Source organism: Theropithecus gelada, chromosome 2, assembly GCF_003255815.1.
Source record: "Theropithecus gelada isolate Dixy chromosome 2, Tgel_1.0, whole genome shotgun sequence".
Lineage (NCBI taxonomy): Eukaryota > Metazoa > Chordata > Mammalia > Primates > Cercopithecidae > Theropithecus > Theropithecus gelada.
In genome coordinates this window covers 144,903,573-144,929,683 of record NC_037669.1, presented here as the reverse complement: position 1 = coordinate 144,929,683, position 26,111 = coordinate 144,903,573, and the positions used below count along the sequence as shown (strand labels likewise).

At 48.9% G+C, this 26,111-nt stretch overlaps 1 protein-coding gene across 3 annotated transcripts; it reads right to left on the bottom strand.

The window, feature by feature from the left end:
• Positions 1-2,961: 2,961 nt before the first annotated feature.
• ZIC4 (Zic family member 4) lies at positions 2,962-24,517 on the bottom strand. 3 transcript variants are annotated; one of them, XM_025377082.1, is made up of 5 exons: positions 23,388-24,517; positions 19,748-19,832; positions 12,763-13,380; positions 7,831-8,146; positions 2,962-5,767 (listed from the first exon to the last, which is right to left on the bottom strand). In XM_025377082.1, coding segments are annotated over exons 2-5 (1,005 nt in total). In that variant the 5' UTR covers positions 19,818-19,832; positions 23,388-24,517; the 3' UTR covers positions 2,962-5,766. The 3 variants fall into 3 exon arrangements, with proteins under 3 accessions (XP_025232867.1, XP_025232866.1, XP_025232868.1); XM_025377081.1 differs by lacking the exon at positions 23,388-24,517 and adding an exon at positions 20,985-21,304; XM_025377083.1 differs by lacking the exon at positions 12,763-13,380.
• Between the last annotated feature and the right edge of the window lie 1,594 nt (positions 24,518-26,111).

Genomic DNA, 26,111 nt, shown 5'->3' with positions numbered 1-26,111 from the left:
ACAGTTTGGACAATTCAGGGACAAAACTCAAGACCTCCCCAAAGTATCTACTGAATTTCTGTTTTTCCTGAAGGACTTAGGGTTCTGAGCCCCAAAACATTCCTAGAAAACTCCCGCTTGTTTTTCTCATTGGAGATATTTGGGTGAAAAGGCAAACCTATCCTGATTCATAGAAATGAAGTTGGTAAAGTATGTAATTTGGGGATCTTCAGTCACTTGTCGATCGAGATGTTATTAATTTTTCTGAAACGAGGATTTAGTAAGAAAAAAATCATGATTGTGAAAAAGGTCCCGATGCCTTCTTGGGAAAAAAGTACTTTTGTGTGACTTTTGCCCAAACACCCTGTCCTCAGACCCTTAGCTGCCTGTCCCCTCTCTCAACTCACATTTTCCCACCTTACACACCCAAGACTTGAAAAACTCAAACCACACAGGCTTATAATAAGATAAATTGACACAAGGCAGACTGAATCATTGTGTCTACTGCAATGCCAGTCTTAACAAGTCATAGAGGTGACATTAAGGCAATTGGTTTCTTCAGCTTTGTTCCTCTCCAAAATAAACTCAATTCTTTCTAACTTTTCTTGTATCTTTAAAAACTAATTTACATTTTTGCCTCAGTGCCTGGGTGCCCTGGGCTCTGGAACTCTCAGAGAATAAACTTCTCAGAGAGTTGATCTCAGAAAACAAAGTGACATCGGGGCTTTCAGTTATCCTTCCGACTGCCTGAAGGAGGTGCACACTGCTATGGAGTTTAGGGTCCCTGAGGGCGCCACCATTTCTGCTAGGGACCGAAAATATTCACCTGATTCAATGAGGAGCTAGGGGAATGTTTCTGAAAGACAGAATCCCAAGATAAGTAATAGTAATAACGACTAGCACTAGCAAGTACATTCTAAATGTTTAAAGGATTATCTCATTTAACACTCAAAACAAGCTTGCAAAGGAGGTTCATTTTAATTTCATTTTACAAATGAAGGAACTAAAGCACAGAGAGGTTTCATCATTTATCCAGGGGCACAGGGCCAGTAGGTGGACCAGTGGGCAGACTGCCTCCTCTTATCCAAGATCTTTTCACCAGGCCAGCAGTTTCTACCTGGTGCTCTAATGAGGAACAGCGAAGAAGAGAGCAGGATGAGGTGGAGGGATCATTAGATGACTAAAGCGCACCCAAGCTTCTCTGAGCATTGTCAGTTCAGGGTGGGAGGTGGGTAACTTCCCCAGAGAGCAAGTGAGATAATTCTAGGGTGAGGCTAGCCAAGGGCACTTGGGGACCAGTAAATTCAACCCTCTGTCAAAGGTTACACTCTTCAACTCTGCCAAACAATAATGACTCAAAGGAAATCTCAGCTCTCCTAGTGGCTGGGGCACTGAGGTGTCTAAGAGCACTTTCTCTTTCCTCTTCTACTGCCTCACAGTTCGAACTTGGAAGTTTTGAAGACAGGCCTTTCTTTCTCCAAAACCCTTCCACGGAATGTCAAGGACAGCAGAGCCTCCTGGGCACCCTGTCTTTTCTCTGCATTCTAGGGAATGATTCGGACCTCAATTCCTGAGTGCCCTCTCATGCAAGGCTTTCCTGGGAGGAATGGGAAGGTGTGGGTAGAAGGGCTGGGATCCTCTCTGGAGCCATGGACAGGAACAGCTGTGAAGACTCCAGGCAGCAGGATTGAGCAGAGAGCTCCGAGCCCCAGAAAAGCCTTGACTGGAAGTCCCGAGTTCATTCCTAATCCCCACTTGCTCCTCACCACAATACTCAGTCGGTTAAAGGGCTTTAATGAGTGCTCTTTCTCAAAGAGGCCGGGTTGAGGAGAGGCCCCTCTAATCCGTCCCTGAGACGGAGGAAGGGGGCCCTTCCGCGAAAGGAACGGGAGGGGGCGCTAACTCCAGTGTTAACGCCCATGGACCTCCTTTCTCAGGGATCCCATTGACTTGGACACGTCTTGGTTTCCCCTCGTGGCCGCCTTTATCACACCCGTGCGTCTCTCTCGCACCTTTGCGCGCTGGGGTCCTTTCTCCCAATGTTTTACCCAGGACTGCAGCCCTTGCCCTACGAATTGAGTCTACAAGGTGTTCTCTAAGGAGACCCAGCATTCCCACCCCAGGAGTCGTTGTCTTCCCACTCCATCCAGCCCCTTGCCCCAACCAAGCCCACGGGAACCAACTTCTCAAGAGTTAAAAAAGTGTCAGGCGAAAGCCTCCTGAGCGGTAGGTGCAGGGGCAACAAGGTATGCGGGTATCTAGAGGTCTAGTGGCCACACAGTGGAGGAAGGAAAATGGCTCTGGTGATTCATTTGAAATAAGTTTCCCACTGGCTGGGCCAGGTAACAGTGGCGTGTATCAGATGCCGAAACTCACCAGATATCTCAATCGCGGCCCAGGAAAGTGTCATGTGGGCTGTAGCCCCCCAGTCTTCAGGCATAGAGACCTTCGCAGGTATCTGAAGGGAGCCTTGAGGTCTGAGCAATCACTTCTCCCAGATGGGGCAGAGTCCAACTAGGAAGATCTCTGTGGGCAACTGTGCCTGAGACACTCCACCAGCGCTTAGTCAGGTCTTAGAGCCGAACTGTCCTGTCTTTTTCTTTCCTTGTTTTCATTCCCACCAGCTGTTGGACATTTCTCTGGGAATTCAGACGTGGTTTATTAGATGTTGCTCTGAGCTGGAAATGCAGAAAGGTAGCCTTTCCTGGCAGACACTGAGAGCATCCTTCCAACATTTTCCATTCTATAATGTATTAACAAATTGGTTGATGATGTCAGTGTCATTAGGGTGAAATTGGGATGAGAGAAGTCTTTCTCATAATGGCTTCTTTAGGGAGTCCCTCCTTTTTGCTGTCCTGAGACTAGGCCCCCAGAGATATTTGTGTGAATCAGTGAAGAAAGACTGAGGAGAGAATTAGAGGCTTCTGGAGGGCCTCAAATCTCTCCCAAGATGAAGAAACAATAACAGGACACCAGGATTCAAAAGAGGAAGGGAAACATCACATCATTTATTTCCAAAGAAAATAGCCAAATGGAGTGCCATGTACACAAAGGCCTTTGGAGGGAAAAGGAATCACAGATTTAATATCATTTACATTTACATATTTACAAGATCAAGCCATGGCTTTCAACTTTGTTGTTCATTCAACAATCACTTTCAGTCAAACAACTTTTTATTTTCAAGTTAGTTCATAATTTAACTGACACTAAGGAGACAGATGATAAATCACAAACAGTGTGGGTAGAGAGGGTACAAACAGTCTAAGGTTTCAGCTAGGCTTTTGTGTATATGTGAATTATGATTACAAAATGTTTGCCTGTCTGTATAATTCACATTCATTGTGATTATTACATTTTCTCATAAATTAGCAATATAAACAAACATATGGAGACCTCCAGTTAACAAATAAAATCAATATCAGAAACAACATTTTGCAGCAACTATAATAACAGCATGGGTTACAGCTCGGAAAAACTTTACAAGTCATTTATTCAGCACACACAGTGTAGCAGGACCAGCACATCCTTATTTATTTAAACCACCTTTAAAACCACAACAGGAGTTTTGGGGAAACCTGAACTGGGTGAAAGTTTCTTTCCTGGGCACAATATAAAATGAACAACTGCACATGTGAATGAGGGGAAGGATGGGCATTTGCATGCATTTTCGATCACTATGTTGTAGACCAAATCTTCTAAGCTTCAACTGCCAAGATTCTGAAGGAAACAGGAAATTAATAAAACATCTCTCTCCTTCAGCTATTCTCCTTCTTATTAATGGCAGAAAGGGCTTGTTGATTGCTGCTAGTGAGAAGAAATACACAATGGGTCTATTTTTAGCAGAGGTGGCTTTGAAGGAGCAGGAGATATTAACAATTGCTTGGCTGCAATCTTAAGTTCCAAGGATCCTGGGCAAGAATATTAGCAGCTTGAGGGGTACCCAAAGGAACCCATCCAGGTGAACCAACTTGGGCTGATTGAGTGCAAGTCAGAGCAGAAGAAAACAGACATACAATTATGGACTTAGGGTATGTATTCTGCTTGGACCCTCTCCGCATACTTTTCCTCATGTCCCAAAGCTTGTCCCGAGGGTCCCCCAACTTCTGCATACTTCACCAGGCCAGGCCCTGACCCTGATGTCTAGGCATTGCTTTTGTTTATCCCTTAGCAAGACTTAGTCCTAAAGTTATGTATTGGTGCAGTGTGTGGATATTTTTTTAAAAGAAGTTTGATTTTTATCTCTTTAGAAACGGTTTGAAACTAACGGGGCAGAGGGAGTTTGACAGAGAGGAGAACAAATCGCTGACAAAGAACCTTTTACGTTTCATCAGCGTTGTTAGGACGACAAGCAGGAATGTCTCAGATAATAACTCCCACTTCAAAGATTTCTCAGCTCAATAGAAAGCGGACCATCCTTTTTATTCAACCACAAGGACTGGCACTAAAGAAGACTCCACTGTTTGATTTTTTTTTTCACTGTGTTTATTTTTCCCCTATTCACTGGGGTACTTGGATAAAATAAACAACAAGACAATTAAGGGAACATGGACTTCTAACTTTCCTGCCATCTTCCCCATATCCCCTTGGCCTTGGGCTCTTGAGTTTGCATCTAGGACAAGTCCAGGCCTAAGGGTACCACACACCCTGCCTTAGAAAGAAACAAGTTTGAGGGGCCGCAAGAGACTCATGGGATGGAGAGGAAGAAGAGTGGTAAGGAAAGCCAGAGTGGAAATGTCCCAAGGGCACAGACTGAACTCCTCAGACTCCCCCAGGGTGGCTCCCTTCCCCACAAGTCCCCATTAAACTTAAGCCTCCATCCTACTCAAGAGTCAGAAAGGCGATTTGCACAAAACTGAGTTTGGAATGCTCATTTGTTAAGCTTCGGAGGCTGCATTAAAATCTTTCACTCCTGATCCTGGAGCTCTTTGGTGCGCAGTCAAGATGCACAGAGTCCTTGTGCTCCTCCCTTTCCTGAAAGTGTCCCCTGCTCCAAAGCCTCCCACATCCGGGTGCAGGGTGAACCCCTAAACGCGGGCAAATCGGGTTCTAGGAAGGAAGTATATACTGGAGAGCGCAGTGACAGTATTAAATGGCGTGAAAGCAAAGGTCAGCGCAAATGTATCTTAATAGAGTGTCTGTAGTGAAGTGTGCCGCCTTTGAAGCGGCCGCTCCCCGCGCGTATTTCCATGGCGAGCCTAACGCGGCATGCTGATGCACCGTCAAACTCACACTTTCAACCCCAAAACCCGACTCTTTGAACAACCCTAGCTTGATTAGACCTTTCTCCTTTTCTTTCCCCTCTTACAAACCATTTCCTCGCCTTTAGAAACTCGCCATCAAACCCAAATGCGCCCTCTGATCACCGCAGAAAGCAGAAACAAAGGGGGCTGAGCGGCGATTCAAGCGGCTCTTTTCTTCCTTCACATTATTATCCATTTTTATTATGATCGGGTACAAGTGCCCATTCGCGTGGGTTTTGTTTACCGGAAATTAAATGAAAATGATTTAGTCCGCGTCAAACAAAAATATATACTTGTATACACAAGAAAAAAGGTCTGTTAGACGTAAATATTATGTCCTTAATGAAAAGCCTGGACGGGCTCCAGGCTTGGCCTTTCAGGATTTCAGTGCGACTTGCCCATTGCCATAGAAATCCTAACTTACCATGAAGATGCACCGTGGCGAAGAAACACTGCTTTGTGCGCGGGCCCTTTGATGTAGCAGGCGCAAGATGCGGGGCGCTCAGCTGCGCGGAGCGAGATTACCTTGCGAGCAACGCGATGGACATCTGTAACAAGCAAATGAAAAATTAAAGGCGATTAGTGGCCGACCAAACATTTTTGTTTTGTTTCACTATTTTAGATTAGGATAGAAGGCAAAATGGGGGCGAGGGGCTTAGAAACAGAGGAGAAAGGAAAGAGTCCTACTTCAGGAAGGGGGACTTTTTAAACATAGGCAGAAGCAGTAAGTTCCGCAAATGCCCTCTGCACCTCAGTGGTGGGGTTGGCGTTTGACTATGGGAAAGAGTTGTTTGTTGCCGACTGCCCGCGCTGGGTCAGGCAGCCTCTGGGCCCTATTGTATTAGGGGGAGGCAGGAATTTCAGTCCCCCTTTCTCAAGGACGGATTCACTAAGGGTGTATTTGGAAGATGGCATTTTTTATTTGGAGTCAGGAAAATAGTTCCACTCCAGTTAGGACGTTATTTCATCTGATGAAAGTTGTGGGGACTGTGAGCAGGAGTGCTAATTGTCTAATGGTGTCTGAAGAGGAGAGAGCAGAAGAAAATTTATTAGTGGCAGGGCCAGGACTTGTTTGTTGGGCTCAGATTTTAAAATTGAGCTCTTTTGTGGGGCCCTCCCCAAAGAGAAAACCCACCTCCCTCCCCAACACACACACTGATTTTCAAATTCTTAGGGAACTGGGATGAATCTGCCATAGCTTTACTATTTTATTTTCTTTTACTTCTTCTTCAAATCGTAGCTAGGATTTTGGGGCAGCCCTATTCTCCCTGCAGAGGGGGGGAAGGGAGGGAAACAGGACCTGAGTTTTTTCCCTTTGGCAACAATTGCAAAGGTCTTTCTCGCCCCCTCCTTCAACATCTGGTTCTTTTTTTCTGCAGACTTCATACGCAGCATATCAAATACACATTCCATCTAGACTCACTGGTTGTTTGCCTTTACAATATTTATTATTGTTGATCATTTCTCTAGTCTCTCCTACACTTTTTAAAAAATAAAACCAACATTGTGCAATTACTGACAAAGACCGTCACCGAATTGACGCGATTCACCCAGACGCGGCCGCCTAGGTCAGGTCCCTCCACTTTAGAGGCCTCGACTCAGTGACGTCATCAGCTCGCTCTACACCCGGAGCCCAAGAACCTAGAAGACTTCACAGGCAACGCCTCTACAGGGGCTGGGGTGGGAAAAGGGCCCGGGGAGGCCTCACAGCATTGAATCCTGAAGCCTCTCTGGCGTTCCTTTGTCTGTATTTCTTGTTGTTTTGAATTGACTCGCCACCCCAAGTATACAATGTGGACGACAGGCAGATATTTATCTGTGTGCCCAGGCCACTACATAGGGGTGGCAGCGTGTAACCACCACCCACACACCCCCTGCTGAAAAGACAATGAATCTCCCTTATCTCCTTTATAGAGGAGGTCGGAAAAATTAAGACTTGTGTATACTTTGTTTCAAAGGATACCTAGGGAAGGGGAAACCATAAGAAGGCAAAGAGGAAAGAAACTGGAGTCACGAAAACGGCTCTGGAATTCCCTTTGCCGCCTTCTGCCGATCTGAACTTCTGAGGTTGGAATTAATGTGGGGGAGGGAAGTATTAGAGTGGGGGTGGGAGAGGCCCAGTTCTCGAGAAAAATATTTCCCATCTTGCGAAGCATGCGGGAAATTTATGGCTTTACTTTTGTCATCTGAAGTGGCCAGGATTGCACCTTAATTCTCCATTTTTTTTTCCATCTCCCTGTCTCTTTTCACCCCTAACACTGGCTTTATGATAATCATGAAGGCGCGTGTAGGGGTGATGGTGCTGAGTGTGACTATAGAATAAATAGGGGGACCATATTTATCTTTTAAAATAATGGACATTATATTAGCGTATTCAGTGAGCTCTAGCAACTATTACAGGTGGCCGGCCTGCCTTCCTTCCTTCCGCCCTCTCCCTCTTCATGCCTCAGAAACGTGGCCTACTCTGCATCCGGTGTGTGCGGAAGCAGCAACCACAGAGGCAGCCCTAATACCGGAGGCGGCTGCGGCAGCAGCAGGGCCAGGTGGTAGCTCTTGGCTGAGGATCGCGGCGGGGGCAGCCGCGGTGGGGCCCAAGCCCTGACACACATACCATTCGCTCAAGTCGGCACTACGCGCCGCCACCGCCGCCGAGGAGGCCACCTGGGACTCGTGGCCGCAGTCTGACGAGGGCGACACGAGGGCAGACGGTGTAGCCGAATCGTAGCCAGAGCTGGGCGGCGGCGAGCGCCCGTGCACCTTCATGTGCTTACGCAGCGAGCTGGGGTGCGTGTAGCACTTGTCGCAGCCCCGCACCTTGCACGTGTATGGCTTGTCGCTAGTGTGCACGTGCGAATGCTTCTTGCGGTCGCTGCTGTTGGCGAAGCGCCGCTCACAGCCCTCGAACTCGCATCTGAAGGGCTTCTCGCCTGGCGGAGGCAACGCAGAGACATTAGTGCTCGCCACCCTCCCTCTCCCCCCAATTCATCTCTCATTTTCTGGAAAAGAACTACAAAAGATTTTCAGAAATCTCTTTCCAGGTGCTCAGGTCGAGCACCCCTTTCCCTCGTGCAGAGAGCGCCCCCGGTGCACTCTCCTGAGCGCCTCCATCCCTCCCGCCTTCCTGGTCTGGGCTCAGGGGGAGGGTAGGGAGGAGGAGCGACAGTGACTCCATCTTAGTCGAGTTTTCATCCTCGAAAATCCTGATCCACTCTGATTGTTTCCTCCAAATTTTCTCCACTTGGAACCAGAAGCACCTCTGTTTGGAAATACATTAACGGAGGGGCTCACAATATAGTTAACGGGGAGCTCACATCTGCTCGATTTAAAGTTGCTGTTTCAGCCAAATGTCTCTGCCCCTACCCTGCCCAGCCGTTCATCGCCCCCCCACCCCCAACTCCCATCCTGGCCCAAATTGTTTACTAAAGTAGGTTTTGCGCAAACGCCAAAGCGATGAAATAATTTAAGGGTGCGCAGCCGATGCACATGATGTGTGCATAAAGTGGATTCGTGCTGCAGGGAAAGGTATTCTGAGCAATGATTCACTTCAGAGGAGATTTTTACAGGATGTGGAGCCCCCTCCCTCTTCCCTTCTACCCCCCGAGGGCAAACATTTAGCAGCATTCTTCAAATCTTGCCTAAACCGTCCGGGATCCCTCCAGATACGCTCGCCAGCAATAATATTTTATTACGCTGCTCCAGAGGCCTCCCGGAGACCTTGCTGTGGACAGCTGGCCCTCCCAGTCCGAACTGACTTGCGATGTCGACCAGTCTCCCTAGACCACCCCCACCTGGCTGTCGGGTCTCTCGGGCCTAAGACGAGGGGTTGGCGCAGTAGGGTCCGCACAGGCCGAGTGGGATCCGAGGTCTCTACCGCAACCACGCCCTTGAGCGCTGAGGCTTCGGGAAGAGAACAGCTGCAGCTGTCAGGGCAGGCCCGGCTCTGCAGACTGGAGGGCGACCGGGCGGCTGGGATAGGCCCGGGAGGGGCTGGGATCGGTGGCTGCGATGCCCTGTAGAGCCGAGGGAAGGCGCGAGTGCACGTTAGAGTGATAATATTGGCCGGACTGAGCCCCAATCGGGGAGCTCACGGCCACCTGAACTCGCTGACGTGTGGGAGAGGAAAGGATCCCGAGAATCCGGAAGCCTAGATTCCTGCCGGAGCTGCAAGTGTTGAGGAAATGGGGGAAGAAGGTTCCTGGGCGCTTTAAACAAATGGCTGCCTCCCAGCGCTCTGAGTTAAGGGACCGGCTACCTAGCGTCTAGCTGAGGAGGAAGACGCACAGTTGGAGAACTGCTGTCTTTGTAGTTGCTTCTCCCGCCGCATCCAGGAAAGACAGGCGCTTTCCTGGGGCTGGTTAGAACAAACAAAGCCCCAATTCCCGAGCCCTGTGGAGGCTCGGACAGAGAGATTTGCGCACAATCCGCACTTCTGCGCAATCAGCGCCTCCTGAGCCCGGGTCTCCGGCACCACCCGGTTGCTGGATTCCCACCCTACAGGAGCACAGTTAGTACACTGAACCCTCTGGAAGGTGTTGGCATCTGCCATTTAGCGGAACACCGGCACCATTTTATGAAACAGTGAGAGAAAGATGCGGAATAAATCAGTGTTCCTATTTGCCCCTCGTTTTATCTCCTCTGATTCCTGCCAGCATTTGCAAACCCAAACTTTCTTCCTTCTCTTTCAAAAAAAAAAAAAAAAAAAAAAAACCTTACAAAAAAACCCGTACAATTCAGGGCCTGCAAAAGAAACCAAGGTTAGTTTGAGAAAACAGAGGTGAAATGGAATTTGAGGTTGGTGCCCCTCCCCAACAACCCCTCCCCGCCCCCGCGCCACAAAAATCCCGCCAAACGCTTATCCGATCTCGTGAGCGCCTCGCTGGACGTTCACGTAAAACAAAAACAATTATTTCGCTCCAGAAGAGGAGCAGAGGAGAAAACAGCAGTGCAATGAGTGATACCGGCAGCCGGGAAGTTCGCAGGCCCCTAGGAGGCCAGGTGAGGCTGCGCCCCAGCTTGCTCCGGAGCTGCAGGAGGCGCCCTGGTCTCCGCGCTTGACATCACCCCCGCCCCCCGCCAACTCCCAGCCTCCAGTCCTTCCCCCTCCCTCCAGCTCCCTGCACCGCGCCCTGGGTGGGTGGGTGAATGTGAAGAGGCAGCGTTGGGCTAGGCCCCTGCAGCCCGCTCGGAGCGTCCTAGGCCTGGGGCTGAGCTATGAGAGACCCAGATTGTCATCCCAGAGGCTCCGCAGCCCGGAAAGGCCTCCTCTCCGACCCTGCGCCGGGTCCGCGGAACAAAGTTCGCAAGCTCGGGGCAGCTGGGCCAGCGCCATTTTCTCGCACTTGTGGCTGGATCTGGTTGTCCCGGCGACTGCGCCCCGGCGCGGTCTCTTCTCCTCTACCTCGGATCCCCAGCACTGACTCGCCCTCAGACGCCGGGGAAGGTGTGACGAGCTCCCGGCCCCGGCCGAGGGGTCCCAGGAGAGAAGCTGGGTGGCGGTGGCCAGGCAGACCGCGGTAGCTGGCCCTCGCCTCCCTCCTCCAGGCACCATTGTTCCGGGATCGCTGTGACCGCCGCAAAGTGAATGCTTTCGGTGCGGACAGTCGCCTTCAAAGCCAGGCTCGGGATTCAGGTCAGGGAGAATCTCAACTCCTGAGAAATTTGCTCCTGTTTGCCACTTCCGCGACTCGAGGAAATGAAACGCCATTAATATTTGAAAAGGCAATTATTTTCCTGTTGAATCGAGAACTGTCTTCATGAATAATTTGTACTGAGGTCTATTGCCATTTGAGAAACATTTTTTTTTCTCTCTCTTTCTCTATCTCACTCTCTCTCTCCTCTTTTTATTACTTGGGAGGCGGATTTGAGGGAAATACCCGAGCAGGCCAGACTCTGTACTTTGTTGTTGGTAGTGTGTGTTTTTGTTTGTTTGTTTGTTTTTGTTGTTCTCCCCACCACCACCACCACCCCCCACCGGGAATGAATCAGGGGAGCCGAAAGAACGCACAAAATTCTGTCCTGAAAAGACGAAAACCTGAGCCAGCCGCGGCGCACTGAACTTGCTTCTCTGCTGTAGGTCGACTGTGCTAAGAATTTAACCATTTTCTGCTTCACAGACTTCAAACAGTGGGCCGGCAAAGAGCTGTAAAAGTTTGTTTGTTTTAAAAAACAACTCTGCCATTAAAGATGAGTTCCTTCTCCAGCTCAGGACTGCGAATCTACCTTCCGGGTGTCCGCCGCCAGCTCTCGGAGTAGCAGGCCTGGGACCAGGATTCGAGAGTGACCTACCGCCCCTTCCCGGAGCTAAAACTTCGGGTGAGGGGGTGAGATCCTTGCGACATTGTGAGAAACCCTGAAAAGAGCTCAGGGAAACTGTACACTTCCAGACACGCTTTAGAAATAAAGTGCCAGGTTCCAAGTGGACTTTGGTCTGGTCTCCGCGTGTGCCAGTGTCCGGGCCATGGACCTTCCCCGGGAAGGGAGAGTTTGGGGAGAAGATAGGCTTTAGCACAACTAGCCTTAGTCAGTTCTTTGACTCCCGCAATTGTCGATGTTCCAGCAAGAATAGGGGCGAGTAAGGCAAGGCACCGGGCAGTAGGAGAAGTGGGGCACCAAGCTGGAATTTATTTTATTTTCTCCTGTCCCCACTAGTCCCCTTCTCCTGCCCCCAAAATGGGGGAGGGGAGAAGATGTTGATTTCTTAAACTTCCAGGGAGGAGGAGCGAGAAAACCCTAACTAAGGAGAGTACAAACAATGGCTGCTAAACTAATTAATGTAACTTCACAGGCTATCCTGAAAGTGTGAAAACTTTCTCCTTGCAGTTGCATTAATTAGAGATGCTCTGGCCAGAGGAGTTCAATTTTGCAGGCTCTTAAACGGGACTCCTTTTTTTCTGTTAACTAGAAATAGCAGATGTAGTTGACACATGTCCCCATTTCCCTTAACAACTTGGTAAATGATATTTAAGGTGGCTAGGTCCCGTTAGGTCTGTGCTAAAGCAAAAGTGAGGGTTCACCAAACATCCCTAGTGTCTGGCCACCAAGGCTCAAAAATAGGTACAAAGTTAGCCCATTCGACTCCCAACTCCTAAAGAAGGCTCCAGGGCCTGGTAAACCCTCAGACCAGGTGGGCCAGGTTATCAGGAGGACAGGTGGAAGAGTTCTGCCCTGCAATTCCAAAGGGACCAGGAAAAAAGTTAGACAGCTGTTCTTATGTCTTTACGACTTTGGGGAACAATGCTGTTTTTAAATATCTCAAAATCAAACTCTTAAGCAGAGATCACATGTCTGCACACACAGGGTCTTAGGCACGTTCACCCTTGTCCCCCCAGAACGGAAATCCCGCACTATCCTCCCTACACACAGCCTCCGGAAACTTCTGTGATTCTAAGAATAGAAGCGCATAATTAATATTTTATGGCCTTGGCTCATGGTAACAACACCGAAATATCTTCCCCCTCCCCTCAGTTGGGACTTGAGGAAATCCAGACCCGAGGGCCTGCTTCCCCAGAGGGTCCGCACGCGACAGACAGCGCCGAATACTGACCTGTGTGAGTTCGTTTGTGTATTTTGAGATTTTCTGATCTAGCAAAGACCTTCCCACACCCCGGGAAAGGACAAGGGAAGGGCTTCTCGCCCGTGTGCACGCGGATGTGATTTACAAGTTTGTATTTGGCTTTGAAGGGCTTGCCCTGGCGCGGACACTCCTCCCAGAAGCAAATGTGGTTGGCCTGTTCCGGGCCGCCGACGTGCTCCACGGTGACGTGCGTGACCAGCTCGTGCATGGTGCTGAAAGTTTTGGAGCAGAGGCTCGGGGGCGCGGTGCCGTCGGCCGCCAGCCACTTGCAGATGAGCTCCTGTTTGATGGGCTGGCGCATGTAGCGGAAGAAAGCGCCAGGACCGTGGGGTGCAGCGAGGTTCACCGTCAGGTTCATGCCCCCGTAGCCATGCAGAGCTGCGGCAGCTGCCAGGGCGTCGCTGCGGGCCGCAGGCCCTGGCGGGAAGGGTTCTGGCCGGGCGTACATGTCTCCAGGGAGCCCCAGACGCAGGAGTCCATTCAAAGGATGGCTGGGGGAGGCCTGGGGAGGCTCCTCATGGAGGCCCGGGAACACCGAGGGGCTGGAGGCGGCGGCGAGCTGGGGGCCATGGTGTCCAGAGCTGCTACCTGTTGTCGAAACAAATAGCACGCATGAGAACCGGTGGGGTGGGCTGCGCGCTCTTCCCTGGGCCCCGGGGGGCAGGCCCAGCCCAGACGCACTACGGACTCTGCAGTCAGCCGTGGAACTCAGAGCCAGACCGCGCCAGCAGTGAACCCGGTGGACAGAGCAAGGCCAAACACCTCCGCCGCCGTTGGACCGGATTGCTGTTCGGCCAGGTCCCCTGCGGTGCCATGAGCTGGAGAGGGATGGTAGCCGCACAGTAGATGTAAGGGGTAATGGAAAGCGCAGGGCTGAGTCTGTGGGTTGCTGGGGGTTCTGCTCCAGAGGGGTAGGACCTGAGCCCCAAGCGCACTTTGGAAGCCAGCACCCCGGGGCGCTCCGGGGCACGGTGCCCTGCCGGGGAGTGGAGGTGATAGAAATGATGGTGTTGGAGGTGGTGGTGGTTCGGAAGCGCCCCAGCCATATATATTTTCAGTGCCCCGCTTGGCTAGGAGAGAGCGACCGGCTGCATGCCGGCCCAGGTTCCCCGGAGCTCCCTGTACCGGGCCACTAACACCACTGCCACCTGACAGTGGGGAGGGGAAAGGAAAACTACACAAAAAAACTTCTGTAAAGTTTTTTTTTTTCTTTCTTTCTTTCTTTCTCTCCTTCTTCTCAAGGTTTGGATTTGGGCGCGCCTACCCCCTTGGCTATTAATGCCTACGCGAAATCCTGCACACTACAGAAGTAGCAGCAGGGCGCGTTAGGAAGTCAATAGAGATTCAGGGCTGTGGCCGGGACCCACAGAGAGGAACAATTGCCTGGGTCGCCCATTGGCCAGCGGCCGTGTCCTACGTCAGTGATGACAGGTCCTGCCGCACGCGGACCGTCTCTCTCTCTCTCTCACTTCCTCGCTCCACCCCCAACCCCCTCACACACCTCTCCCTCAAACACACACCCTCCTTCCCTCCCTCACCCCACCCCCACAGCATCTCACGCTTCTACTGCTCATGCGCTCTGACCTGGGCACAAATCCTTTTCTCTCCCCTTGAGCCTCCTCCCCCTCCTCTTCGGAAAGCTGAGTGCATCAGTTTTGACTCAGGGCTCCTGGAAGTACACGGGACTGGGTTATGCCACCCTTCACCACAACTTTGGGGAGGGAGCATTGCACTGCGCCTAAAGTCCTCTCGGGACCTCAGTCGGGGCTGAAGGCTAGCATAGTGTGCGCAGAGATGGCGGTCTGGTTGGGCAGTTTGTCCCTGTAGGCTGCAAGAGGAGGGGGTCGGGATCGAAGGACCAAAGGAAACTGCTGACTCGGGGGCCAGGAGCTGAGAAACTCCTAGGCTAGCAGTCTTTGAACCTAATTTTATTTTTTGGCTTTCTCCGAAATGTCTCGTTTCCCTCATCTTTCGGGTTCTTTTAGTCTCTCTTATTTTCCCCAAACCCTCTACCTCACTTCGTCTTCCTTGCTTCTCCCCTCCCCCTCTCTTTCCTCTATACTCTCTTCCCATTTAGCCTTGCAGGCCCCTCCTCCCCGGTGTTGGAGAGCTCAAAGACGCGCGATACCCAAGGATCTGGCCCTTACCAGGGACAGGATTAAGCGGGAAGTGGTGACGGCCTGGAAACGCTGGGCTCGAACCCATGCCTTCCTGAAAGGACCCGCCCCGCCACAAGTCACACCCACCGGCGGGCCGGCTTTCCAAAGAAACAAAGGAGTCGGGCGTGCATCCAGGAGAAACAGGTTTTCGCTCCGGAATCTCCCTGGGCCAATCAGGGATGCTGAGCGCTATACCCTGCCGTCGTAAGGAGCCTCTGGGAAAGGGGATTTAAGGGTGACTTCCAGTTTCAGCTTCGGCTACTTGTTGCCTGCGGTCCAAGCTGCCTCTGCTTCCTCCTAGCTCGTCTTAGGCCTCTCTAGAGAGTGCACGCCGCGTTTCCCCATCCAGGCTCTGAGAGAGCCTGCAGGCTGCCTCCCACAAGATGCCCTCCAGTGCTAGGGGGGCCACTTTGGTGCGACGAGGGTCGATCGGTTGAAAAAAACTTAAGTTCTGGCCCAGTCGAGTGTGGCAAAAGCCGAGAGGCGGGGGATTGGGGGGCTTTGGGGGCAGGAGGGTGTCCTTTGTCTGAGCGGACCGGCTAAGGTCAGCTGCGTCGTCCGAGGATTTAAAGGGCTGCTGGCCCGGACTCCTACCTTGTCGCTGCAGCCGAAAATGTCAGCCTAAGTGCTTGGACTTCCCTGGCGGCCATAAATAGTGCCCCCCAAACAGAGAAAGGCTTGTATTTTTAAGAAAAGTTTTAAAGATTGAGTAAAATATCCCATACCCCTTAGCAGAGGCTAGAAGTTCCGGCAGATTACCAGCAACGCTGAATAGAAATGGAATGAATTGCCCCTCCCCCTATCCCCAGCACCAAGGACTATTCTTTTACATTTCCTGTTCGGTAAATAAGGGTTAAAAAAATTTTTTTTTTAAATAATTAACTGATGTATAACAGTTGGCAGATTCTTTGAGACCTTCATTTAATACATTGTTCCTCCCCTGGGTGCACTTTAGGGAGGGATTAACTTCCACAACAATTTCTCTCCACTTAGACACGTCCAAGTCTTTCTGCTCCTCCTACAGGAAGAGCTTGGATAACTCTACCAATAGATACTCTGTCAGTATTAAAAACAAAACAAAACAAAAAACAGAAGAGTATTTGACTGCCAGACCCCCACTCTCTACTCTCAAAACCAAGGGCTTCCACACAGCGGTTTTGAGACCAGACTCTCAGAATATGCCTCCCTGGCTTTCACCTTCTCTCATGGTTTACTCCTCCACCAACAGCCACCAAGTCTCTGATCCTTCCCCTGTCTTCCCTTCATCCAAGCAGTGGTGTGGCCAGGTTTCCAGCGAAAGGTTTCCACATCTCAATGAGTCATTTCACATCTCCCCACCTCACAGGTGTATGTTGAATGATGCAATTGTCTAGGCAACTCTGGACTGAACCCATGAAGGGCTCCAAAAAGCAAAACAAAAGCCAGAGTGTGTTCTCCTCTGAAACTCCTTGCCCAGCTGTTTTTACTATCCACATCTTAACACCGAATGTATTCAGCTTCTGTGATATTTAGGTTTAAGTGCAGGGGCACTTCTGCAATCGTCTGGCAATTAAAATATTTTTTCTTCCCTGGAACCTAGGTAATCTACAACTAACAGTTCAGAATGTTTGTCAAACTCATTCACTTTAGCTTTAAGACTCTGATTTGCACAAACATGGATTTTTTTCTTTCTTTCTTTCTTTCTTTTTAGAGAGAGTCTCGCTCTGTCACCCAGGCTGCAGTGCAATGGCATGATCTCGGCTCACTGTAACCTCTGCCTCCCAGGTTCAAGTGATTATTCCACCTCAGCCTCCCAAGTAGCTGGGATTACAGGCACCCAACATCATGCCCAGCTAATTTTTGTAGTTTTAGTAGACACGGGGTTTCACTATGTTAGCCAGGCTGGTCTTGAACTCTTGACCTCAGGTGATCTGCCCGCTTCGGCCTCCAAAAGTGCTGGGATTACAGGTGTGAGCCACTGCACCCACCGGATTTCTTAATATATACACTGTGACCCCACCTCCATCAAAAGCTTTGAATAACAGTATGGACAGACAGGAGAAGAAGGGATTTTGGCTGTTTGAGGCTGTGGAAACTTTAGGAAGCTTGGTGAGTCTGTTGAACTCCTAATAGTCCAGTATTTGCTGCACATATTCATCATAGAAGAAAACACTAACTTTCTAACAGAAGGTTGTGAAAATAAAGATGCGTTTTTTTCTCATTCAAGTTTATGGGCCCTCTGGAGTTCTAACCACTGACTCTCTGGACTCCAGGGATAAGAAACAGAGGTTTTATACACATAGTCTGCTAGCATACTACACACTCTCTGTTAGTCACTTTGCCTTTGAAAAGCTTTGAACTTGTGTATGACTTTTTTGTGCCAGCAGCAAAAGGGCAAACATATCTGATTCAGCCAAAATCATGGAGAGTAGGCTGGCCCCATGGAGCTCCTTCCCAGATGCAGCTTTCTCTTGAAAGCTGAAAACATCTGGACCTATTTTGGGTAGCTGCTTCTTGCTTGAGTAGCCAGGGGTCAGTAGGCCTGCAGGTCACTGAGGTTGCCTGATCTTTGGAAGTTCCTTAGAGGCATATGGTCTATATCTTGGTTGGCTAAACCCAGCAACGGGACCAGACATTCTCCTAGAAGGGCATTTCCCCAGAGACAGCAATAAGGGAAAACCAATTGTACAACTAATATTTACAGACAAGGAACTTTGGGCAATTACATAAGGGTCTTCAAGGTCTATCTTTGAAATAAGCCCCAAAGCAGTATCCAGTTAAAGGTGATAGGGCATCAACATCTGAGAGGCAGAGTGTAGTCTTTAGAGAGATTATTTTGAGTCTTCCAGAGCCTGGGAAGCAGGGAACCCAGGCTACAGATATTATCAATTGAGCAGGCTAAGGAATGGTGTCTCCTCAGTGGTCTTCAGATTTTTTTTTTTTCCAGAAACATCTCACTATACATGTCCCCAACACCCAATGCTTGACTGACACATTCTATTCCTACCCATGCCTGAAGCTATAGCATTGTTAAGTCTACTTTTCTGTTTCATTTGTAGAGAAAAAGAATATCTCACAACCCACGGATCTTTAGCAGATGTCAAAATGAAGCACTGGGAGCTTGTTTTCATGGGGACCTATTTGGAGCGTATTCCATCACTAGACCCCAAATATCTCTCAGTCTTCAGAGCCTCTGCAAACCAGTGCCCAGAATCATGCCCTAAGCACTTTTGCTCACCCTACCCAGACAAATATAATGGCATAGACAAGTGATTTCCTAGTTCTACTTTCTAGAAATAGAACATTCGGTGGCCCTAGCATCTGCCAGAGCTCCTTAAATCGCTGGTTTGAATGTCTGATCTCACTCTCTTGCAAAGGAAAAAAAAAAAAAAAGGAGGATATTTCAAATCAACAGCTCGGCTATGCTTCCATTTTAATGTTTTAAGCAATGCTAAATTAAATGATGATTATTAGTTGTAAGTTATGCCCAGATCAGCAGCTGGGCCCTACTCAGCTGAGGGCCACTGTATAGAACCTGGCTAGAAACAAGTCTTGTCATTTAAATGTTCTGCATCTGAATCCATTGTCACTTGTTCAGTTCTTTCTTCCCTGTTTCTGTCCAGTTGCAATCCTAAACAGAGGTAAATTTCTTTAAAGACTAGTCACAGACAGACTTCAAGATTCCTACAGAGGGAGGTTGTCTCTATTTTTATGCGAAGAAATAACTTAAGCCCCAGGAGCCCATCCATATTTCTAAGTCCAAATTGTGCAAAGGAGATGAGATCTATTAGGATTTTGGCAATAAAGGAGGATATTCTTCTCCTCTGCTATGGAAATTTGAGTTTTAAACATCATTAATAGAACTGAGTATGGAAGAAAATATGCTTGGATTGGCTTTAATTTCCAAGCAAGTATTCTACAAAGCATCCTGTGACAAAAGCTTAGGAAACATTGCTTTTGGACCTTCCAAAACAGCATTAAAGAATCGAAATAACTGAATTTACATAATAATTCATACCTCTCTTGAGACTTTTGCCATCAAATCATCCCCAAATAATATAGAGAGCCATTTCCTGAGTTGTCTATTTGACTTTGGTTAAGAAGGTTTCTTTGCCTACTAATGAGGGAACATCTTTGGAGGCAACCATCAGCTAGTGATATAGTTGAAATGAGGAAAACTAGACGCCTGGAAGGGAAAACACCCAACCCTAAATCATATGCTTATTCTAAATGGAATATTAAATTAAATTCTTCACAATGAAGGTATTCCTGACAGAGCAGCTGTCAGTCACTCCCTGGTCAGACACCACATTGTGGGAACGTCGTCGCTACCACATTGCACAAGGCTGGTATCCCTGGTAAAGATGATGTATATCATGTAAACCCCATCATCCAGATCAAAGTCTGCTTCTTTCATGGAAGCCAATACATGTCAAACCTCATTCCAATCAAATTGTCTGGAAATGAATTCAAGATGAATATGTCATAGAATAACGTGACAGTGGAATTGCAGAAGGTCAGGGGTGGTTGTTTCAATAAGAGAATCGTCAAATATTAATTCTGGAACGTCCAGATGAGTAGGCATTGAGGGGGATTAGCCGGCTGCTGGTGGGACGTTGTGTCATTGATTTGTGTGCAAATGTATTGAACACCAAGGTGTTCTAAGTTTCATTTGAACTCAAGAAACTCGACCCAAACTCTCAACCCAACATAAACGAAAGACAAAACAAAACTTCCTACTTAAAAAAAAAAAAAAGAAAAGAAAGAAGAAGAAAAGAAGCTAGCAAACCAATATTCAAAGGAGGATTTTAACTTACTTGACTCTTTCAGAGTGTTTCGGTAAAGCCGTAATCGTTTCCTCATCACCAAGGATGTCTTGTATCTCATTTTCTGACTTTGAGCCTGTTTGGGAAGAAAAGAGTGACAGTCACTAGTTAAACAATTTTATACATCTGTGTGGCAACATTCTGTGGCTTGAATGTATGAACGAAAGAAGGTGTTGATCTGAAGATCCTTCGGTCATTCTTTGATCATTTTCAAATTTTGAAGCTAAAGAAAAGGATTCTGCCGGGAACTGCCCATTTTGCAAAATAATGTATCTCTGGTGATAAAAACATTGAAAAATTATAATTTCCCAGCTAGGTTTTTTATTTGAAACTCCTTTGTTGTTCTGCCTTGCAATCAGAAGTAAGCTCTCTTTTAGTCAGTGCTCAAAAATCTGTAGCTTCTCGAATTTGAATTAATTGTATAAGAAATCTTATTATTTTTCTGAAGTTTATTAACTGAAATTTAGTGAGGTGTGGTGGGGAGAGTCTACTGAACTCTGAGAGGTTAGCAGTTAAAATTTGATTTATAACTGTTGGAACCAAGAAGAGAGGAATTTCTTTGCAGGTTTTCAAATCCTGCTTTGCCTGTGGTGGTGCAGAATTCCTTAGCCTCACATTTCCCACACCCCAGACCCATTTGGGATTCATCACCGGTTGACTTTTTAAAGTTAATATAAAATTTGTCAGATTAAAAAGGTATAATTTTAATCATTTGGTTCAAATCATCCACATTTCATATTTGAGAAGGGTAGAAATAACACCTCCCATAAGATGTACACATTACTTATCAGATTCACTTTGCAGTTAAAACTACCAAGCCATTGGCCGCCTTAAATACTTAAAGCCATCCTGAGGACCTCTGCATCCTGTCAGGCAAGGCTGAGGCAGTTGAGCAGCCAAACAGAAGCATCTACCCGGCCCCCACCCTCAATTTGGCCTAGAAAGAAAAACAGTCATTGAAAAGGTCTCAGGCTGGACAAACACAGCAAGTCCTCTGTCAATGGGGATGTCTGCCCACAGAACAAGCAGTTGTTTAACTTGTTGAACCACAGGCCAAATCCAAGTGGGACTCTGTTATCTTAAAGGGTATCCAGTTCTCTGTGCACAAAGATCTCTCTCTCTCTCCCCCTCAACCTCCAACAAGAATTCCAACTAGCTTGGCAGCTTTTACCTTTCTATCTCCCCTCTTTTCTAGGTCCAGGCCTGGGAGGCAGGGGGGTAAACTCACCTTTTCCCAGAGGGTATTATTATTTTCAATTATTTCTAACCAAAAGGCATTCTTCCCCAAAGGTAATAAGCTCCTTCCAGTGCAAATCAGGAAAGAAAGGAGGCCTAACTTTGCATTCCTACAGAAGGGCGGCATGCTGGGCGTCCTCGCTCTGAAATTTCCTCATGGCAGGATGTCTGGCATGGAGAAGTCCTGGTTGGTTGGCAACAATAGAATTTACTCTTTTGCTTCTGGGGTAAATGGGTGTGAGGTTCCCTAGAGATCTCTGTCCACCCATAAGGCTGCTCCAACCCAACTTCTAAGAGGTATGGATCACTTCTGCTCCAGGTCTTGTCAGCCTTTTGTGCACTGCAGACCCATAGACAGGCAAACAAATGTTGCAGAGGTCGGGCTAGGGCAGGCAACTGGGACCTTAGGAGTCTCTCTGTAGCATTTCCATCACCCAGCCTACACAGGGAACCAGGGTAAACATCTCCTTTCGTGCAAACTCTGACACCGCTTAGCAAACAAGCCAGTCATCTTGCTGAAGGAGAGGTGAGAAGATTTGGGAGCAATCCTGAGGCCCCTGGACCTGAGGTCTCAAACAACCACGGAATATAGAAACTCAGTTTCGTTTTCCCCAAAGGCTTGCTCCCCACGTCAACCACGGCCTCCTAATTACCAGTCCATAGCACATGCTGGAGACTTTTTGGAATCTGCCCTTCTGCCCCCACCTTGAGAAGAGGAACTGGTGCCTGGGAGCTCCAGTGATTGATAGTGCCGGAGGAGAGCCAGAAAGGTGGGACAGTGGGTAGGTGCAAAAAGCACCATCTTTATTTGGGGGAGCCACGGAAGCTGCAAGTTGTGGGGCCGACCTAGCCGGCGCAGGACTACCCAAGGTCAGAGGTCAGCTGCAGTTAGAGACTTCAGTTCCCGAGCTGCTGCTTACTGATTAGCCGGCAGCGGGAAAGGCATGCCCACCTCTCCGCTGTAACTTGTCGCTGGCGGGCGCAGAGCAAAAACCCTGAAAGCTGACTGGGAGCTCCAAGCTAGAGAGGAAACTGACCTGGCCTTTGCCCGCTGCCTGATTTCCCCATCTGCACCCCGCACCTTCCTGGCTTCCCTCCATTCGACCCTCAAGCGCCAGGAGTTTGCTGAGACTGGATTGTGCAGGGGCTTTTACTCATTCTCCTATTCTCTAGAGGGAGAAGCTTGGGTTTCCCAGCTCGGGGCTGAAGTAAGTGTGGGCAGCCTCCGGGTGCCCAGAATAGAGTTTGTATCAGTAGATCACCTGCAGGATCAGGCTTGGCATTTAGCCCTCCTTTTGAATCACCCCTCCCCCAACCTGCAGGCGGGTAAGATAGGAGAAAAAAGAGCGGCGTGCAGTGGTGTGGGTCGCTGCCAGGCCAATACTGTCGGAAAGCGGGGAAAACATAACCTTGGAATCCAAAGAGAGTTTCCTGAAGACGGTGACGGTCGAAGTGCAACCCTCCAAAGCCCCCCCGCTTTCCTAAGACTTTGCCATGGGCCATCCATCAGCCCCAACTTTCAGGTCCAACCTTTGAGCCAGTCCTAGCTTTCTTTCACAGCTCAGCTCTGTTTCCTCCTCACTTGCCCCTAATTTCCAATGTCCCTGGGCCTAGGCTAGGGGCCAGAATCCTAGGAGCTGCGGCCTGCTCCCCAGAGAGCTAGTTGCTGCTCTTGTTCGCACTGGAGATAAAGAAAGCCAAGTCCCGAACCCACTGCTGGCCGCGCGCAGAGAGCAGATCCCAGCAGTCAGCTTCCTGAGGCAGGACCAGGATGAGGGAGGGCTAGGAGCCGCCCGGCGGTGACTCAGGCGGCATCTGCCGTCAGGTTGGGGCGAAGAAGTTCCGTCGTCTTGCTGCCATCTGTGCTAACTTGTCTCTTTGACCCTGGAGAGGGGAAGCAGAGACCCTCCTAGCCATCCCCTTGGGGGCAGAGCAGAGATACCGCCTGTAAAGCCCCCCTCCCGGCACCCGCCTTGTTCATTTTTCGCGAGGGAAGCTCTGGGCCACGACTTCCATTCTTGTGCCCACGGTGGGGCACCCAGGCAATTTACAAGGAGAGAAGGGAAGACAGGCAGGCAACAAACTGCTCCTGGTTCCTGTACCAGTGGGAGCCCCATTTGTCCCCCTTTTCACTCCTCCTGGGAAGAAGGGATGGACTCATCCTCGGCGCTGCCCCTTTGCAGAAGGGCCCCCCTCCTCCCCTCATTGTCAGTGGGGTGGGGCCTGTATCCACGGTTGTGGGGTGGGGGGATGAAGGAGGAGATGGGGCAGAAAGACTGGCTGGGCCTCTTCCCCCACTGGGGTTTGGGTGCCAGTGGCCCGCTTGAGGGCACTTGCTACCCGCTCGCTGGAGGTACAGGTCTCATCTGTCTGCCCCCTGGACTCACGCACTTACCCCACTCCACCTGTTGCCAGGATCGCCTCATTTCTGCACATCATTTCGGGGTGGCTGAGAGGGGACCACAAACCCCTCCAAGCCTCTCTTTTGTGGTTCCAGCGAGGCGGTCATCCTTCATTTCTCCTTTTCCAGCTTTCGGGAAGCAGTTAGGGAATGTATGATGAAGCAGAAATGAGCCGTCAGGATGATATTTTAATGGCTTATATGTCACGTTGGTGCATGTGGCTTTGAACTGGAGCCGCTCGCGTTTCCTGCAGAGAGCGCCGCAAATCCCACTTGATAACTTCTACAACCCACAACTTTTTTTTTTTTTTCTCACATTCACTCTTACCCCTGTGTATTTGGATGTGTTTCCTAAAAATATCCTCTTGTAAACGTCCCCGTTGGATTTTCCACAGACTGGAGAGGAGAAGACTGACTTTTCTTTTTTGAAGAATTATTTTCCCTCTCCCCCTCCCAACAGCTACCCTTCCCCCTTAGGTCCCCTCCCTTGTTGTGTGTGTGTGTGTGCGCGCGCGCGTGTGTTTCCTGAAAGGCGGACGAGGTGGGTTCAATATATGTTCTCCCTAGTGAGAGGAATACAGCCTCTAGAGAAAACTTCTTGCAGATGAGGTTTTCTCAACTCCGGGGGAAGTAGGATCCAACTTCCCCTTGTAGGTAGAAAGACTTAGTTGCTCCGATATATCTTTTTTTTTTTTTTTTCTAACGAAGTGTATAATAATTTTTGAAAATGCCTCAGTCCTTTCCTTACCTCCACTCCTCATTCCATTCCACTCAAAGTTGGTGGGAAATGCTGGGCTGCTAGACTCAGACTTGTTGATGGGAACAGGACAATTTTTTTTTTTTTTTTTCCTCGAATTTCTATTTCCCAGCACAAGCACAAATGCTCAGTCAGGTCCCTTCAGGCACCGGGAAATCATCTCGGATACCCAAGCTGACTTTTGAGCAAGCACAGCCCATGGAAAGGGCAGTCCGGCCGGCCAGCCCCAAGCGAGAATCTAGTCGGTGAGAAGACCAGAAAACCAGAAAGGCGAGGAGCGGCGGACGCTGACCCTGCCTTCCTCCAGCCGGTGCAGTCAGCGCTGGCGTCAGGGCAAAAAATATATTCATTTTCATTTTCCTCTCGCTGGGGCACTGGTGAGTTTCCTAACCGGGCCGCCTGTGAAAGGATGAGTTGAGGTTTCTTTGTCTGGAAAAAGAGTTTAGGGCTTTGATTCAGCTGCAAAGAAGCCAAATGAAGTTAGAAACAAAGGGTAAATTGAAGGATTCCGACTCTTGGCTTTTTGTGTTTTCCTTACTAGAAAATAATTAGACCTAATGAATATGCAGACGCTTCAGCTAAACCCTCGGCCAGGACTGTTGGGTTTTAAACAGAGCTGCGGAGAAATGCAACCTTCATCCCCACAACCCCCCGCATCCGAGAGCATTTTTTGAAATGCATAAATGTTGCTCGGCTTAATTGATTGAGTCACAGGGATTTTTTTTTTTTTCCTGCTTTTAAGTACCATACTCCCCTACCTTTCAACAATCATTTTAATATATAGTCAATGGCTCTTTGTGGAAGGGACAAAAAGAAACTACGCGCAGTTGTTGAATAGACTTTGCGCTAGGCAAAGACAGGTTAATCGAGGGCCGCATCGCGAAAACAAGCGAGTGTTGTATGTTTGCACTGAATCCAAATGTCTGCATTTTCCTAACTAAATCAAAGGGAGTGTTATTTCTTTTTCTGCTCACTCATCTGAAGGTAAGTAAATTTTCTCTGGCGATCAAAAGCCTGGTCGGCAACAAAGACCGCGCCCGCTTTTTCCACCGTCCTGGTGTGGCGAGTTGCGGAATTTCAATAACTGTGACAAGGGTGACTGATTTGTGAACTAGAAAAGGTTTGAATGTCACAAAATTTACATTGGTCCTATCTACTGGGGATTTAAATACCAAAAAAGTATTCGGGGATCTCTAGGGAGCTTTGGGCAGCCCAAGGGAACAATGGCGCATTGGGAAATTTACAGTTTTACCTGAATGAAAGGGGCCCAAGTAGGGAACAGGAGTGAGGAGAGACAGGGTTAGCGGGGGCAGTCGAAGGAGACAACGGAAAGGGAGAAAAGAGAAAAATAATGCAAGACAGGGAAAAAGTGAAGGAAACTGACAACAACATTTCAAATTTGCCATTAAAAAACTCAAACCTCAATCACCTGGGAACTTAAGCGTTCATCCACCTGTGTGTGTGAATGTGAGTGTGTGTGTGTGTTTTGGGAGGGGGTGCGGTGGTGCAGGAAGTCTGATCAGATAAAAGCGAGAAATACAGAGGCTACCGGTTACACTGAGAAATTACGTTTCTTGTAAAGAGAGCATAGTGCCCGTGTGCTCCCAAGATCTTAAATTATAAACAGGAGGGGGACCAAGCAAGAGGGAAACAAACTTCAAAAGGAGCAAATAACAAAAGCCTCTTTTGCTGCCCTTGAAGCGGGGGGGGGGGGGGGGGAAGGGGGAAGAAAGAAAAGAAAGTTGCTGAATCGGGACATTCTGGAAGTGCCTTTGCTGTGTTTACCAGCCCCATCCCCGCCTCCTGCACCCGGAGACGTCCGAAATCTCTAATCGCTCAGCGAAGAGTAGGTTTCGGGAAGGGCCGCGCGGGGGTGGTGGGGGCAAGGGAGAAAGAGGAATGTATATGACTGTGAGAAGGAAAAGAAATCGTGCAAAAAAAAAAAAAAAAAAAAAAAAAAA

Bases quoted from the DNA above. Each gene is read 5' to 3' on its own strand.
- ZIC4 (XM_025377081.1), bottom strand. From the start codon at position 21,119: ATGCCGCCCTTCTGTAGGAATGCAAAGTTAGGCCTCCTTTCTTTCCTG. The intron at 13,381-19,747 runs GTAAGTTAAAAT...TTTCGACAACAG, and splicing joins AAACACTCTGAAAGAGTCAA to GTAGCAGCTCTGGACACCAT. The intron at 8,147-12,762 runs GTCAGTATTCGG...TGCCTCCGCCAG, and splicing joins ACACAAACGAACTCACACAG to GCGAGAAGCCCTTCAGATGC.